The sequence below is a fragment of the Opisthocomus hoazin genome, chromosome 1 (genome assembly GCF_030867145.1).
Source record: "Opisthocomus hoazin isolate bOpiHoa1 chromosome 1, bOpiHoa1.hap1, whole genome shotgun sequence".
Taxonomy (NCBI): Eukaryota; Metazoa; Chordata; class Aves; order Opisthocomiformes; family Opisthocomidae; genus Opisthocomus; species Opisthocomus hoazin.
This window is the reverse complement of record NC_134414.1, coordinates 71603300-71620439: the sequence shown is the minus strand read 5'-3', so window position 1 is coordinate 71620439 and position 17140 is coordinate 71603300. Positions and strand designations below refer to the sequence as shown.

Sequence of the window (17140 nt, the reverse complement as noted above, 5' to 3'; positions counted from 1 at the left end):
CTTCAGTCCCCCGGGCGGGCAGAGACTGCCGCGGCGTTGCTTCACCCTGGCCAGAAATAGCGGAAGCGGCGGGGACGGGGGAAGCCGCCGCGGGTTTCTCAGCCGGGGGGGGTGGCCTGGGGACGGGGCGCTGCTGCCTGCGCTTTTATTTTATTTTTTTAAATTAAACCCCAGGGAACCCGGCTTTTTTAACTGTAGCTGTTAGGTGCGGGGGAAGGGGGGAAAATCCTCGCCGCGGCGAGGCAGCGCTGGCGCGGCCCTAGGGCTCGGCGCCCCGCCGGGCAGGGGCACAGCCGGGCTCCCGCCCCGAACCCCCCGGCTGCCCCGGCAGCTCCCATCCGCGCTCCCCGCAGCCCAGCGCCGTCCCCGCCGCCTCCTTGCCTTCCGCACCCAGGGCCCGCTGACCCGGCCCGCAGCTCGCCGGGACCTGGTCTCCATCTCCCCTTTTTTTTTGGGGGGGGTGTCCCTGGGTTGTGCCCGGTGAGGTCTCTGTGCGCTGTGGGGCCGCGTCCTCGCTGCTTCCAGAGCCGGCCGTCGGTCCTCCTTCGTCGCCTTGGCCTGTTTCAACAGGCTGTGGTATTAAAGACATGCCTAAAACTTGGGTTGGTTTTGAAAAAAGCCACCTAAAACCTGGCTTTGTTTTGAAAAAGTCTCTCTGTGCAGCCATTAATATGGGTCATTTTCTTTCAGCGTTTCACCCTTTTTCTGCAAGGTGATGCTCTGTTCATGAACGTCAATATTTACACCGGAACGTTGCAGAAAAGGAACCATCCTACCGAGCACGGAAAGCCCAAAACTAGTGTAGCTGGAGGGGTCTGGAGGGATGGGTTTGCAGCGCTGAGTGAAAATCACAGAATCACAGAATCAGAGAATGTTCGGGGTTGGAAGGGACCTCTGTGGGTCATCTAGTCCAAGCCCCTGCCGAAGCAGGGTCACCTACAGCAGGCTGCACAGGACCTCGTCCAGGAGGGTCTTGAATATCTCCAGAGAAGGAGACTCCACAACCTCCCTGGGCAACCTGTTCCAGTACTCCGTCACCCTCAGAGTGAAGAAGTTCTTCCTCATGTTCAGACGGAACTTCCCATGCTTCAGTTTGTGCCCATTGCCCCTTGTCCTGTCGCTGAGCACCACTGAAAAGAGTCTGGCCTCATCCTCTTGACACCCACCCTTGAGATATTTATAGGCATTTATAAGGTTCCCCTCTCAGCCTTCTCTTCTTCAGGCTAAATAATCAAATGCGACTTTATTTGCTGGTCGCTGCTCCCAGTCACCTCCCTCCCTGGGAATTCTGCTGGCATATGTGCTTTCCTTTGAGGAGTAATGAGAACCTCTGGGATATGTTTTCATACTGTAAGACCCCTTGTTTCTCAAGTCTCTGGAATTTGCTGCTTTTTGCAGTTCATTTCACTACTTGAATGAATGGTACACCGTTCCTCTATGTCAGTAAAGCAAGTTATAGGGTGTTCAGTATTGCATGGTATATGTACCACCTAATGTAAATGTTTTCCCCTAATGACAGAATACGGTCAACTACTGTAAGTGTCCTCCTTGTCGAGAAACTTCTGTGATTGAGCTGACACTAAGCGTGATTTGAATGAATCCAAAGTGTAAGTTTTGCGTAAGATACTTCAACTGTTTTCTAACCTGCTGGTCAGTTTTATCTCACTCACCCTTCCATGGTTTTCATGCTTAGATTAGAAGGTACATTTTTTAATAGCACAGTTGATGGTGTTTTCGGAGTGCTTCACGTTCTACCATTTACGTATTAAGGCTTTAGAGAATGATCTTTGGCCAGTGTTTTGCGGATGGCCACACAGTTATCCTATTCTGGTTTTAGATCTGAGGACAGAGAGTACAATTTAGATTATACTGGACAGCAAATTAAACAAACATTCTCTTTCATTTGCCCTCTTCTGTATTGATGAGCAGAGTATCAAGGCAAAGGTAAGATTAAATCAGTGGTATTTTTCACCACTCATAAGGTTAAATATTACACTTAATAGCCTTGCTGCAATAATGCTTGATGCAAGAAGACTAAAACCAAATTTTCACAGCAGACCTGTAAATGCGGAATTAATTTTTTCCTGGCTTTCCTGTCCTGGAGACTCTCTAGAGTTCCTCCCCCTCAGGTCTACCTGTTGCCACTGCAGCTGTTGGAGAAAGCTACTTTAACATCAGCTAAAAGAAACACTTTTTCTGTATCTTCTGCTATTGCATCATGACATTGCAGGACCCATCCGCAGAGGAAGTTGTGAAAGCCAGAAGCATAAACGTGGTCTAAAGAGATTGCACACATTTGTGGACAACAGGTTCATTCATGACTATTCAACCTAATGCAGCTTCTGGCTCAGGAAGTCTGTACATCACTGATTACCAGAAGCTGGGAGGGCAGCCGGAGGAAGGATCGTGTTGTGCTTGATGTGTTGCTGACAGTCTTTCTCTCAGCATCTAGCTCTGTCCCTTAGCTGAAAATGGAAGCAGAACAAGAGGGACTTGGAGTCAGATTTGTTCTGTCCGTTCTGTGCCCGCTTGACAAGACATGCAAGATTACAAACAATACTGATAAGGAAGTTATTTTATATATTCAAGTAGGCATTAGGCTCGTTTCAAATCATTAATACTGGTGTGGGTATCATGTATCTAAGATGATGAAGGAATCCTTCAATAGGAAATGTCACAGAGGGCTTGAGGGGCAACAACATGGTCTGGAAATGCTCTGGTTCAGCATCATTAATCCATGTGCTTCTTCAACCAGTCGATGTATTTGGATACCCTTGTGTAAACCCCATAGCTGCCTTTAACAGCACAGCCCTTTCCCCAGCTGACAATCCCAGTCAGAAACCAAGTGTTCTTGTACTTCGTAGCATGAGGTCCACCACTGTCTCCCTTGCAGGAGTCTTTAATGCCGGTCAGGTCTCCTGCACAGAACATATTCTCTGTAATATTTAAATCGGTCTCTTTCTCACATTCTTGTGTCTTTACACGTGGCAAGTTGACTCTCATCAGAACAGAAGAGGTGGCACCTCCATCTAGTAGGCGTCCCCATCCGCTCACTGTGGAGAACTTGATGGAGGACAGTTCATACACCGCAAACCGTTTTTCGGGCAAACATATCGGCACCACATAATCAGTGAGGTTCACGGGTGTTTCCAGATGCAGGAGGGCAATATCATTATTGACTTGTCCATTCGTGTATCCTTCGTGAATGATTATCCTGGCAACTCCGCTTTCTTGCTCAGTTTTCTCATCGTAATTTATTGCGTGTTCACCTGGAAAAGTTATAAATCACACAGGTCATATCAGGAAGCTCCCTGATTCCTCAGAAGACCACAGAGATAAGGGGTTTCTAGTTTGATGCTTCTTAAGGACAATTCTCTCATCCTACCAAAGCCTGCACTTTTTTTCTTCTACTCTGTTTTTTTCAGGCTGAGAAGCTGCCACCACAACCACAGCTCAATAACACGAAGAGAGGAAGATACGTACCCAGCCTCACCCGAAGCTGTTTGGGATGGGTGTACTCCAAACAGTGAGCTGCAGTGACCACCCACGCTGGGGAAAGCAGGGTACCGCCACACTTTTCTTTCTGGTTCTGTATTATAAGGGCCTGCCAACATAAAACAGATTTATGTCTTACATTAAATGCACACTTGACCTGAATCTCAGTAATCAGGATTTTTATTGCTTCTTTCTCTGGCTTTATGCAGCTGCGTTGGAGAACAGAGTGCTGATTGTCTGGAGAATTTAGGAGGGGAGAGTCTTTCCTTCTAGATTTTCTCCATCTTGTAGTGCATCCCCTGCCTGCTATGGTCAAGAGCGTCTCCCTGCAAGCTGCAGCTAAAATTCTTGCTGGCAGTAAGGTGAAGGGCCAAGGGGTCAGGAGACAGAGGAGGCTGTGCTACCACTCTACTCCTGTGGAAGCAGGCACTTCTGGCAATCCAGAACAAGGCCAAGATGCGTGACTGGAACAGGTGGATCTGCTGGCTGTGGATGAAGAGGGAATTTGATTGTCCACACCTGGCATTTTTTATGGATTTTTAACATAATAGATTTTAAACAGTGAATTTAAGATAGTGGTTTCATAGGGAAAAAAAAAAACAAAGCAATGAAAAATTTCTGAAGACTCACTTGCCATGGACATTCACCTGGAGGACAGATTAAACCACCTACTATTCTTCCCCGTGCAGTTGCATTTTTTTTGGCCAGCACTGGTATTTTTCCACATGGATATTTCACTGAAAAAAAAAAAAAAAAGAAAAAAACCCCAAAGGGCAGCAAGTGTGATTTTATTGCACTGAATTCACAGCAAAATGTGTAATGTCTTCCGTGATGCTAGCTGAAAAACTGGTTTCTAGGCTGGGGGCATGGATTCTCAAAAGTAATCAAAAGCAGCTCAGCAGGTGAGTAGTCTTTGTGTTTGAAAACAGCCAGAAATGCTTTTACAAACAAGAGTGCAGGCCCATCCACTATCATTGAAACATATTCACCTACCATAGGAGCCTCCCAATAATATACCTGCTGAAGATATATGTCAACACAATGAGGTGGGCTGCAGGCTGGAGAGCAGAAGTGGCTCTGTCAAGCTTTGTGGTCTATATATTTTTAGCAGCTCTGCTGACTGTAACTCAGTTGTGCCAAGCACACAGCATCCACGGCGTGGTGAGACACAGGCATGGGACGTGCAGCTTGCTATCCCTTGTCTGGGTGGACCTGAAGATCTGCTACGAGCAGACGCTACGTCTTCTGGTATGCCTCCCAGCAGACCGTGCCTAGTTTGCTTGGGTCCAGGTCATCTTTCATTCTTCCGGACTGCACATCTCAGCCGAGTTTAGGTCCGAGTTTAGGCTGAGCAAGCATGTGAAGATTTGCAATAGCAGAATCAAGTCATGAGGACTGAACCTGTGACTGAGCTGCAGTGCAGAAGAAGCCTTGGTGTTTTCAGTACATCCTTCACCCAAGGGAGTTCTCCTTTCGAGAAGAAGGGGGTCTGTTGTTGGGGTCTTTTTGTGTGCCATGTGGCTGTAACTGCACACACCGTCCCTCCCATCCCACAGTCACTCTGCGATCGTGCTGTGAGGGGAAGCGCTCGCTCTCTGTCACTTGGGGAGCCAGGGCCCCAGTCTATGCTGAGCTGAATCCGACATCTCCAGGGCTCTGTAACAGCCTGAATGTGCTGATTACTTCAGCTGATACGAAGACAGCATCAGTCCCTTGCACCTATAGGCAAGGTCTGGAGGAACAGGACCGGCTCTTTGGTGGCAGCTGGTGGAAGGTCAGCGTGGATGTAGCACAGAGCCATCCCCTCTAACGCTGTCCACAAGGCAACGCCAGTTCAGGCATTTGAAAGGGACATTGTGAGAGGTGACAGAAGAACGGCGAAGGGACTGGCAGGCTGGCAGTAACGCCGTTCTCTCTCCTTGCAACACACGGTCAGTGCTGTGAGTGTTTTGGTCCCCAAGCAGCAAGGAGCAACAAATCCATCTTCCTCACGGGGGAAGACACGCTGAAAAGCCTGTGGGGAATACTGAATTCGTTGTTCTCAGCTTCTGACAGAAGCAGCTTCCCCATCACATGATATTGCAGACTCTGCTAATAAGGGATAAGCACATTACTAGCCATCGTTTTCTAATGGAATTGCTGTTGTTGAGGGCTAGGTTGTCATTATCAGTTCTCTGCATGAGCGCTCCACTGGGGTGTGTATAGGGGGGCTTCACCCCTCAGAATTGCTCCATGTGCTCCTTGCAGCTCTGTTTGTTATGTTCATATCCCCAGGGGTCTCCTTTTCCCCTCTAATAAAGTAATTGAAGTAGGCATCTGCACTAGAGCCAGGTGCCAGCTTATGTGTTGGAAAAATAATTAACTTGTGCTCCCCTAGTCCCAGTTGAAATTTGCCTTGTCAGATGAGCGAGAGAAATATCTAGCCATAATGTCTAGAGGAATACCAAAAGTGTATTGGTCCTATCAAATGGGGGGGAGGGGAGAGAAGAATAACTGGTTTTCTTTGGTTTTAATAGAACTCTACCTCTCTTGACTCCTGTGCTGAAATAAATGTGGTAATAAAATCTGTAGTCACAATTTCAGATTGGAGATCCAACAGTAAAACAATGCTGCCCTCAAAATATTTTCCCACCATGAGTGGAAGTTAAACCAGAAAAGGGCTTGTGAGGCCCAGAGCTCCTGCACTCACTAGAAACCCCTCAGCCTGATCCCCAAATCCCTGACTACCTGCTGCTCTGCTTGGTTTACACCACCTGGCCGTGGGCTTGTCTCCACTGCTCAGTCCTTCTCCGCCAGACCGCTGTCGAGAGTGCTCCCCAGGAAGGAGACGGGGGTTCAGCTCCCTCCTTGGTCCTGGCAAGTGGGATGTTCAAACCCAAATTTCCTGCTTCCCAGCGGCGTGGACTTCAGGGGCCAGGCAGGAGGGGTCCAAGGTGCTCCCTGCTTGGTGAGCCCACTTCCCCCACTGCTTTTCTGGGGTCTCTAACCTCCACCAGAAGCCCCAACCCACTGCTCTGCACCCTGCCCTTGAAGAAGAGGTGGGGAGCTGGTGCCTGAGGGTTGTACCTTGCACCTCCTGATGCGTGCCTGTTGAAAACATTGCTTCCAGAGCTGGCTTAGACTTAGCATCGGGCTTGCAGTATCTTACCTTGGGGAATGCAGGACACACCGTCGCTTGCTAAAGCGTAATCGTCCGCGCAGAAGCACGCTCGTTTCTCAGACTGCTTGTCACTACAGTACTGTTCACAGCCACCGTTGTCGTAAATGCACTTCAGCTTGTCAGCCATGGCTAAAGTCAGAGAGAGAGAATTTATGTTTCCAAATGCGGGTTTTGGTGCTTACCGTGAGTCAGCTGCAACTTCAAATGCCGACAGGGAAGCAAGGCAGCAAAGCAGATTTCTGTGATTTCTGCACAGCGACTGCGTGAAAAACACCTTGTATTTGGCAGAAGCAAGGCAGACCTGGATCTCCAGGGATTAGAGAGGAAGAGTCTAGGCCTAAGAAACATACACCTAAAATGAAATCAATCTGCATTTATACAGCATCTGAGCTGTCTGCAGGTGTTGTCATTGTGTGGTAACCATCGTAATATATGACTGAAAAATTATAACTGTCTTCTGTTTTCCCATTTGGCAGAAGGATGCCTTGGGATGACCGCTGCGACTGCCTGGTTAGACTTACGAGTGCCTGGTCCTTGTTTGGGCTCAACAGGTTCTGGGGGTGTAAGCGTAACATGTAGTACGCTGTGCTCACTGCAGTCAATGGAAAGATGTGTATTGACTTCATTAACTGCTGATCTGTCCCCTCGGGCTTTGTATGATGCATATGCAGCACAGTTCTCACATACTGCACCAAGCTTCTCAGTCAAAGTAACTTCAGCACATGGCTAGGAAAAAAATTCCTCCTTTGCTCTCAGACCATGTGAAAAAGGCAATTTTTTTTTTTCTTCACAAAGTCATCATAAAGTAATAATGATCTTGGTGCCTTGCAATGCCTGACTGCCAGCTGGTTAGAGCCATCACACGCTGCCGCAGGCAGAGTGAACAGTGGCTGTCACTGCTAGAATGATGCAGAATGATAATGATCGCTACTGTTCGTCTCGATGCCTTGCATTTGAATTAATAATGACGTTTTAACTTTGTTAAGCTGTGCCAGAGCTGACCTTTCTCACAGCTTTTGCCCTCATATTCGACAGGACAGCGGCACACGTAATCCTGAAACTGGTCGTCGCAGCTGCCGCCGTTCTGGCAGGGGTTGGAGTCACACTGGTTAGGGTCTGCAAAAACATTCAGTGTCAGTCCAGCTCACATGAAGAGCTGCAGCAGCGGGACCGTTTTTGCAGCTGCTGGAAGATCCTGAATGATCGTACCGGAATAGATGTGCCAGAACTCTTTCTGGAAGAAAAAGATGCGAGATTTAATTAAAGAAAAATAAACTCAGGTTAAGTCCTACAGCCCTTGTAGTACAAGAGGAGTTACAGGCAGCCACGGTGAGGTCCTTTTGCCTTTGTGATTTATGAGAGATGATATTCATAAAATATTCTACATAATTTCCTACATTCTACACTATTCTTATATACCAATAGAGAAGAGCACTGTGTAACACACAGAAATAGGTTATCCATCAATAACCTCCATATGGCTGAGGTGGGATTGACTGAAACACATGTTGCACAATACAATAATTTAAGGTACTGTCAGGGCAGGAGTTACTGGGGGGCTGGGAAGACGACTTAGAGGGCATCCACTTGCCCACCCTCCCCTAGATCAGTACTGCCTGGGCTGGCCCATGCAGTAACTCACTCCTGCTGCCTCTCCTTCTGAATGTAAGAGAAAGATGCAAACAGCAGCACACAGAGTGCTCTTTTCGCTCTCGTGATTTATGGTGTCAAAGCACGCCCTTGAGTAGGGGGAGCCCGTCTGACAGCAGGCACCCACCCAGCCCCGTGTTACTTACTGTCCTTTCATCATCATGGTAAATCTCTCTCGCTTCCTCGAAGGAACATTTTTCTTCCATGCATTCTCGCTCTAGTGACCCCAGTTTTATCTCTTCGAAGAAGCTGTTGGCTCGTCTTCGCCTGTGCAGAACGGTGCTTGCCTCTTCCTGCTTTAGAAAGACTGAAAAACAGCGGCACGTCGTGTTGGGCAGCTGCACTCCCCAGGCGGAGGGCACAGGGATGGGATCTCCCCCGGAGCCTTCCTGCTCCCCAGGCTTTTCGTGAGACGCGTCAGGAGAGAAACGGGCAAATGTGACAGAGCCCCCTTCCTCCGGCCTGCCTCTCGGGCGAAGCGGCCGCACACGGCTGGGGAGCCCACGGCTCGGAGGAGGTGGCAGGTTACGCTGGCCGTGCCCGGCAGCGACTGCTAAGGAACCGTCTCCCTGTGCATCCCGGTGTGTCTTTGGAAAGACACTGGGTACGCAGGTTCAGCCGCAGCCCCGCGCAGAGCTCACGTCGTGGAGCTCCAGCAGCCTGCGGCTGACGGAGGTGTGCGCTGGAAGAGCTGGTGGCATGGCCACCACGCTGACCGGCTCCTCGGTTCAGGGCGCAGGCACGTCACGCAGCTGCGCCCTCCGGGCAGAAGGCAGGATAACGAACAAGCAGTCCCAGCGCTGCGGTCTGCTTTTGCTCCGTGTGCTACACAGAACAAGTCTTGAAATAATTAATTTTGCGTTTTCTTTTCTCCTCCGCGTCAGGAGGGGATTCTGGAGCTTCCTGACAACAACGTACATTTCAGCGCTTTTAACTATTTCACCTGGGATTGTGGGTGGATTTGGGCATGGAGGCTGATGTATATCGCCTGCCTTTCCCACAGGACGCCCTCCACGAGGTGACCCCCGGGAGAGCGGGAGCCCCCTCCTCTCCGCTGGAAGGGCCCCGAGGCACTCGCCGAAGGACAAGGCTCCCGTCTGTCACTGAATCACAGAAATCACAGAATGGTAGGGGTTGGAAGGAACCTCTGTGGGTCATCTAGACCAACCCCCTGCCGAAGCAGGGTCACCTACAGTAGGCAAATGCATACACAGAGAAACCTGGGGAGGGTTTGTTCTGGCCTGGTGAGTTCTCTCTAAACGTTTGTGTCTAAGCAGAACATTTGCTGAATTACATGCAAATAGTGGTACTTCTCCCTATATTGCAAAGTGACCTGAAGGAATAAAATATTGTGTGGCGTGCATTGAATTTAGCCCAGACTGCTTCATAAACATCTGCTCGCTGTAGGACTGTCAGCTGGGTCTTTCTGGCATGATTTTTAAGTCAGGCTGTACGCGTTTAGTATGGCTTTCTTTAAAGGCTTTTAGTGAACCTTACGCTGCAGATCCATGACACAGGTATCAGTGCACAGGCATGGACTCGGACGGAGGAGCGTGCCTGGGAGCGTGCCTGGGGACATCCTCCCACTTTTATTTCGGCATTTTTCCACTTATTTACATTGGAACGCTTTCGGCTTTGCTATGTATTTTTCCAGCTTTGCTCACTGCGGTGCAAGAGACCCAGTCAATGCCGAACTGGGAATCTGAAAGCACCGGGGCTGCTTTCTTGATTTGGGATCTGATTTTAAGACATGTAGTGGAGCCACCTAAGAGCTACCACCTCGCTGCCTGCTACTGCTGCCGAGACGGGGGGAACCTTGCCTCTTTAATTTCTCATCAGCTGAATGACTACCGATTCTTTGCTTTGAAAAATACCATAGTTTGACACGAAATAACAATGAAGCCGAGCTCCTTTTTTCACATAGTGGGCAGACAGCTGATGATTTGCCTGCTGTCCGTGCAGTGAGCTAATAGATGCACTCAGCAGTCTAGAGGTGCTTTTCCTCAGTTGGCAAAAGAAGTGCGTGGATGCCATCACTGAAAGCAAATAAGAGCCTTGGAATAACTCACAGGCACAAGCAGAGGCAGGACAAACATGCAACAGTGCTCAAAACTTGCAATGAAAATTACATCCGAGTGACAGGAGAGAGGTCCATTGCCAGTAAACATAATTACAGCCGTACCCTACGACATACCTGCATCCAGAGAAAGAGGAATCAGTAGCAGAAAGCAGAGAAACAAAGCCATGCACTGCCTGGGAACCATGATGAACCCTGCGAGCCAGTGTCCCCGTAGTGTATTGACATTTCAGCAAGGACTGTTTGGCCAAAGAGCTCAGCTTCAAATGCTCGGAGCCAGAGGAGGGGCCGGCGAGTCATGGAAACAGAAAAAGGTCCGTGGCAGCCCAGCTGAGCAGAAGGGCACATGCGGATCCTACAACGTGCCCTTGTCACGCAAGCCGGGAGCTTGGTTTCGAAGCACGCTCTCCTGATCTGTGCTCATTACACAGGCTGCTTCCTGACACCTTCATTTTATATCTAACAAACCTTTTTCTTGAGAAACACAAATGCCAGGACCCTGCGACTGTAGGACTGGTGCTAGCTTGGCCACAGAGCCCCGCATGCAGAGAGCGGAGACGTGATGTTTGTCTTGAATCAGCAGTCAAGATACGGCCTGTCAGTGCTTTGGGGTGTGAGCGAACCGCTGGCGTCTCTCTTTTCCCATTTCTCTGTCGCCAGCTGAAACTCTGCACTTCTGGCCGAATTTATCCAGAAACACTAATTAACCAGCAAGAAACACCCTACGCTGTTGCTCTCTCTCCATCTCTACTGGGAGACCCCGGTGGCCTGCACGAGTTGTGCCCGCTGGAAGAGGCGCTGAGCTGATCCACAGTGCATTTTGTGAGAAACCATAGGGGTTCGAGGGGCTAATGTTTTTTACCTGGAACACAAGCAATCCTCTGCCTTAATGGAAATCAATTAATGGCATCAGACTAGAGAGCTGACAACATTCTTGGGGAAATATTTACTTAAGATAGCAGCGAGGTAAAGAGCATGTTTGCCTATGAGAAATGAAGCCTTGCCTGAGGGCTGGAGCGTTTCCCGGGCTGTTCTCCCCTCCCTGCGTGGAAAGGAAGGAGGCTCGGCTCCGCATCTGAACGCTACAGCAGGGAAAAGCAGCAGCAGGATTTTAACTTCGCTGCCAACACGCAGCGTAGCTCCCTGCGGAAGCTGCGACTTCTTGGGAAAGCCGGGCTCCCGGCCGTTCTGCGCGTACTCTCCCGTTATTTTGTGGCATTGCGCACGGCTGGACGCACTGCCTTGGAATCGCCTTCCCCAGCGAGGGCATCAGGGAGCTTCTCTGGGTGGCTGCCCGGCGCGTTCCCAGCAGCCCGGTTCCCGGGACAGGCAGGGGCAGGTGGCAGGTCCCGTCCCGGGGCAGAGAAAGGAGGCCAGTTGCTGGAATTACAAAATGAGCCACAGCAGCCCCAAGGTGTCCCCACCTCTCTGTTTTGGGAACCCATTCCACACTTCATAGCCTGCCAACGCGATCCTCACTCCTGGTTTGAAAACAGCAGGGGCACATTCAGCCTAGCAAGACCAAAGCTGAGCTTGGAGCTGCTTGAAAGCTTCTCTTTGTCTCCTCTGCTTGGGGAAAGGCCCAGCCCCATCTGTTTGAACAAATGCCCCAGCTCAGTGCACGGGGCTGTGCCTCCCGTGCCAGAGGCCACCCTTGGTCGGTACCTATTGCCCCCGGGCTGGCTGGGTGCCTCCCTGCCAGGGAGCGTGGGGTGCCCGCCGCTCCGCAGCAGCACCCATCACAGCACTTCTGCACCACGGCCCCCCTTCACTCCCTCCCCGAGCTCGTGGGTCCTCTACATCCCTTAGGGCTGGAGCAGTACTTTCCTTCTTTCTCCCTTCCTCTGCTGGCATCGCTTAAGCACAAAAGATTTTGCTTTCATTGCTCGGGAATACAGCCAAACACTCAGCTGTTATTTTCAGAGCCCAGGTTGAAACCCAAGCGCTGGGAACAACAGCCAGTGCGTACGGGGACTGTCCGTCTTCCAAGAAAAATTCGTGCCATGAGTTTTCATCAGGGATGACCGTGCCCATGAGGAGGGTCACTGGGGATTCAGCCACCCCAGGACTTCATTACAGCTCCTCGCTCATGAACTGCATGTTCACAGGTCTCATCTCAAAGCTGTTTCCTCCTGACTTTAGCCAGGCCACTTCTTGGGTTAGAGAGCTGTTTTTAAAGAAGAGCTCCCCTTCCTTACCATCTTACGCCCCAGCCAGAGGAGCAAATGTCAGTTTCTTAGCTTTATTTACCCAGAAGATCCCTAAGTCTTAGTTCATTTTTCTCCCCGTGTGGTCTTGCTGTAGTTCATGAGAATTGCCCTGGTATTCTGCTTTAGAAATCTCCTTGCCAGTGCAGGCTTCAGCCTTGGTTTATGTTTTCTGAGCAATTCCAAGGAAAATATTAATGCAAATATACTCCCCTGCTGCTCATAGGTGCTATTAGAATCAGTCTGGGAGGCAGCTGCTCAGAAAACATTATTTAGGGTATGTTTTAGTGTATGCTTCGGATGTGCCAAAGTTTCTTTATTGAAAAAAAAATTTTAAAAAATTAAACATGAAAAATGTTAACAATGTGAAATAAAAAAGTCTAAAGCAGAAACCTTAGCCTGGAAGGGATGATGAACTGAGGTCTCAGAATATATCGTTCTTTAATTTTGCTTTGCTTCCTACTGATGTTTCTCAGAGAAAATTTCTTACAATTTTGCTATTTTTAGTTTGATATTTTGAGTTGAAGAGAAAACATGTATGGAAGCTATTGGGAACTGTGCAACTTGATTTGATCCAAGAGGTCACTGGTCATTTAAGCAAGAGTTTTCTAGTCAGCACTCAGGAACAATTTAAAAAAAATAGATCAATGATTTCTATTTCAAAGAGGCCATAAAAGATCATTTGAGTAAGCTGACAAGGGTGTGTCTAGGTAAGAAAGGTTTAGGAACATGCTGCCTTATGAATTTATGGAAAATTCAACTTAAATCTCCAATAACAATAGCAACTTGCCATCATTAATTTGTGAGACTCCAGTCCCCTCATCATCCAGCGGAGGGCTACGAGGATGGTGAGGGGACTGGAGCATCTGTCCTATGAGGAAAGGCTGAAGGAGCTGGGCTTGTTCAGCCTGAAGAAGAGAAGGCTGAGAGGGGACCTTATAAATGCCTATAAATATCTTGAGGGTGGGTGTCAGGAGGACGGGGCCAGACTCTTTTCAGTGGTGCCCAGCGACAGGACAAGGGGCAATGGGAACAAACTGAAGCAGAGGAAGTTCCATCTGAACATGAGGAAGAACTTCTTCCCTCTGAGGGTGATGGAGCACTGGGACAGGCTGCCCAGGGAGGCTGTGGATTCTCCTTCTCTGGAGATATTCAAGACCCGCCTGGACAAGGTCCTGTGCAGCCTACTGTAGGTGACCCTGCTTTGGCAGGGGGGTTGGACTAGATGACCCACAGAGGTCCCTTCCAACCCCGAACATTCTGTGATTCAGTGAAAAGCAAGCCAAGCAAGTGATCAAGTTAATAATTTCCTGTTTCTGTTTTATTAATCTATAGATATATGAAAATCATGGTGTTAAGCTTTGAAGCAAATTATTTACTTTTTAGGTCTCAAAAGAGAACTGTTGCTTTCCAGGAGAAAATTACTTGCCTGTTGACCGAGTTCTGTATCCCTATAGAGCAAATATTTTCATAAAGAGGAAGTAGAAGATGGGGAGATAATATTTTTGATAAGTTCTTTATGCCCGGCTCTGAATACAAGTGCTTAACGTTTTATTTTTTCATCTTGACATGGGTTATTTCTTGGTCTTCTTTTGCTGCCTGAAGAGAAGGGTATCTGAAGATACCCAGTAATAAAAGAAATAAAAGACATAGAAAAATTAGATTTAAAATAAAGGCAGTGTGCCCCAAAGTTTGTTTATGTCACCTCTCAGTTGGTATGAAGAGCTCATAGCTCTACTGCAGTCCTTCTCTCGGCAACGTCCCCAGACCGTCACAGCCGCAGCAGAACCGTTGGTAAAGCCGCAGTCTTTTAAATGGACCTCGCTGTCTTGTCAATTGGTGTGAAGTGAGTAAATACAAAAACCTGAAAGGTGGTTCATCGATTCCCTCCAAATGATTTGTCAAAGGTGATATTTCAGCACCAAACTGGCTAGTCTGAGTAAAAACCTTTCAGAATGAAAAGGCAAAACTTGATCCTTGATTTTCTACCACCATCTTTAGGTTGCTGCTGGTACAAGCGGCAGCGGCCGCAGTGGTACTCGGGAGAGGTGCAAAGGCGCCCAAAGAGCATATTTTGGTAGATCAACTCTTCTTGTACACACAGGGCTCTTACTGCCGTAGGGACTTAACGCTGTGGGTGATTTTGTCCCGTCTGAGCAGGGCTCAGAGCTACGGAGGGGCTGGCAGAGCTGCTCGTGGTTTGCCTTTGCCCCAGCCGCAAAGGGCTGAGGGACTCATCTTCTCACTGCACTGCTTGTCTGGATGAGGAAACCTTGCTGCTTTGTCCTGCAGCCGGCCTTTTGTGTACACCCCGTGGCCTTTTTTTTCCACTCAAGGCTTTCTCTAGACATAACGCTGTCCCCAGATTTCTCAAGAAAAGTTCTGGGAGCTGATCAGGCCAAAAACCACCTGGGGAAGGGGAGACGATAACCGATTTGCTCCCTGGAGCTGGAAGGAGCACAGGTGCAGTGGTCCAGCTTGCTGCTGGACTGGTGGCAGCCCCACGCAGCAGCTACTGCGACATGTGACATGCGGCAGTTGTTCAAATGCGCTACGGCTCAACATATCGGTTTGAGGTGTGGCGGTTTGGAAATATGTGGAAAGGAATAAAAGGAATAAAAAAACCCAGGAGAAATCCAATAGAACCTCGCTGGTGAGCTGCATCGCAGGCGCAGCTCCTGCTACCGTTCAAGTCACCGCTCACCGAGTAAGGAGCGGAGGTGCTTTGGTCCCCATATTGCTTTTGAGCATGTTACTGCGCAGCCTCTGGCACAGAAAAGCTCCAGGTTTCACAAGCCTTAAACTTTTTTCCTGGACGTATTAAGGGAAGAAGGGGAAATATAGATAAATGGGACAGCATTTTAAGAGGGTTTCTAGAAGTTGCCTGGAACAAAGCAAGTGGAGCACATCTAATACCTTGGCCCAAGGCTGTGGGTTGTCCTGCTGCACCTGGGCTCACCCTGTCAGGGTGTTTGTAAAGGCAGGAGAAGCAATTTATCAACTGCTTTGCTATTAAAACTACCTTGCCCTCTTAGAGTCTTTGGATAGCCATTCATTTCTTTCCAGCTGCTTACAAATCTCCCAAAAAAATCTCATTTTTATCTTCCTTAACAACCATTAAAATAAACAGTAGTTACTGCTAATGTGGCCATCATAGCTTACGTGTTACCTATTCATCTCCTTTCAAATGAAAGCCCAGAGAACCTATGTCAACATCTAAACTTCTTGTTTTGACAATACCCTATCTAGACACAGTTTACACCAGATCTTACGGGACAATGGAATCTGTCTCTCCTGCTCCTGCATCCCAAGTTAAGGGCATGGAATCTGGGTAGCTCAGTGGGTATCAGCATCACTGCTGATCTGGCACTCGCCCACACAAACCCAGGGAGACTGCTAATTCTGGGGACTTGTGTGGACACACAGAGCTGTACAGTGCAGTTCATAATAACCATCTGATGTACGAGACAGAAGGGGAATGGGAGGCCTCGTCATTTTGAGAGAACGGATGTAAACGAGTTATGGTCCAAAGTCCTCAGTTTTGCTCACTGGTAACATCTGTGCAGAATGGAGAAGGGGTTTTGAATTCCACCTAGCAAACAGCCTCTGTACCTAGGAAAGACTGTCCTCCAACTTTGAGCCAGTTATCTAGCATGTAAGAAACCCACCATGAGTCCACAGTGTTTGCAGTAGGAAATAAACACTATTACAATTAAAAAGAAATCAGTCATTATTAGGCTTCTACGTAGAAAACTCTTTGCTTTCTACTAAGGTAAACCTGGGCTGGAATTCTTTTGTTCTTTTGCTATAACAAGTATCACGTGGTTGTGCTCAGGAAGGCTGGACCTCCTTTTGCTCAGAACAGTAGGAATAATGCAACAGTTACATCTGTAGTAGGTAACAAGAGTAAATAGCAGGAATCGAATCCCAGCCACAACTTAGCTGGATCATGCAATTGCACATGGCCACCAGCTCAGCCCACATGACTCCAGGTCAGCGTAGAAGTCACCTCCTGCCATGGCATGATGGTCCTTAAGGCTGTTAATTGGTGAATGTGCAAGCATGTTCCTCTTCAGATGCTGCAAGGGTGAACGTGGTTTCTTGCTTCTCACCCAGCTGGAGCCGTGGCCAGACACAGACCTCCAGCTTGTTCTGCTAAGACCATGGGACCACGAGGAGCGTGCATCCAGGAGGAGGGGAACCACAGGAAGCACAACTGTCCTAGGGAAAACCCAACAGCGATGTGCTGTCTTTCAAAGAAGGGTGCGTGGGCAAAAGGGAATCAATCTGGTTACCTGGCACTGGCTTTCAGTTTTAAGCCCTGGCCTGCAGGCATGCTCTAATCCCCCAGTGCCAGGTAAGTAAGACAGGATCACAAGGGTAAAATGGTGTTTTTCTGAGATGGTCCAAAATGAGGAGGCAGAGGACTGGAACACACAGATCCTGACAAGCAACAGTTTTCTGTTCCAAATCCTTCAGCCTATCTCCGTTTTCATGTGATACCCGTAAGAAGCTTTGAAGACTGCGAGACAAAATAAAACACAGAGCATG

At 48.7% G+C, this 17140-nt stretch overlaps 1 protein-coding gene across 1 annotated transcript; it reads right to left on the bottom strand.

Moving 5' to 3' along the window:
- Positions 1-2557: 2557 nt before the first annotated feature.
- Positions 2558-10639, bottom strand: F7 (coagulation factor VII). Its single transcript, XM_009945759.2, has 8 exons — positions 10500-10639; positions 8452-8612; positions 7865-7889; positions 7658-7771; positions 6644-6784; positions 4126-4232; positions 3484-3604; positions 2558-3269 (listed from the first exon to the last, which is right to left on the bottom strand). The coding sequence occupies exons 1-8, from the start codon at positions 10567-10569 to the stop codon at positions 2731-2733; spliced, it is 1278 nt and encodes a 425-aa protein (XP_009944061.2). The 5' UTR covers positions 10570-10639; the 3' UTR covers positions 2558-2730.
- Positions 10640-17140: the final 6501 nt, after the last annotated feature.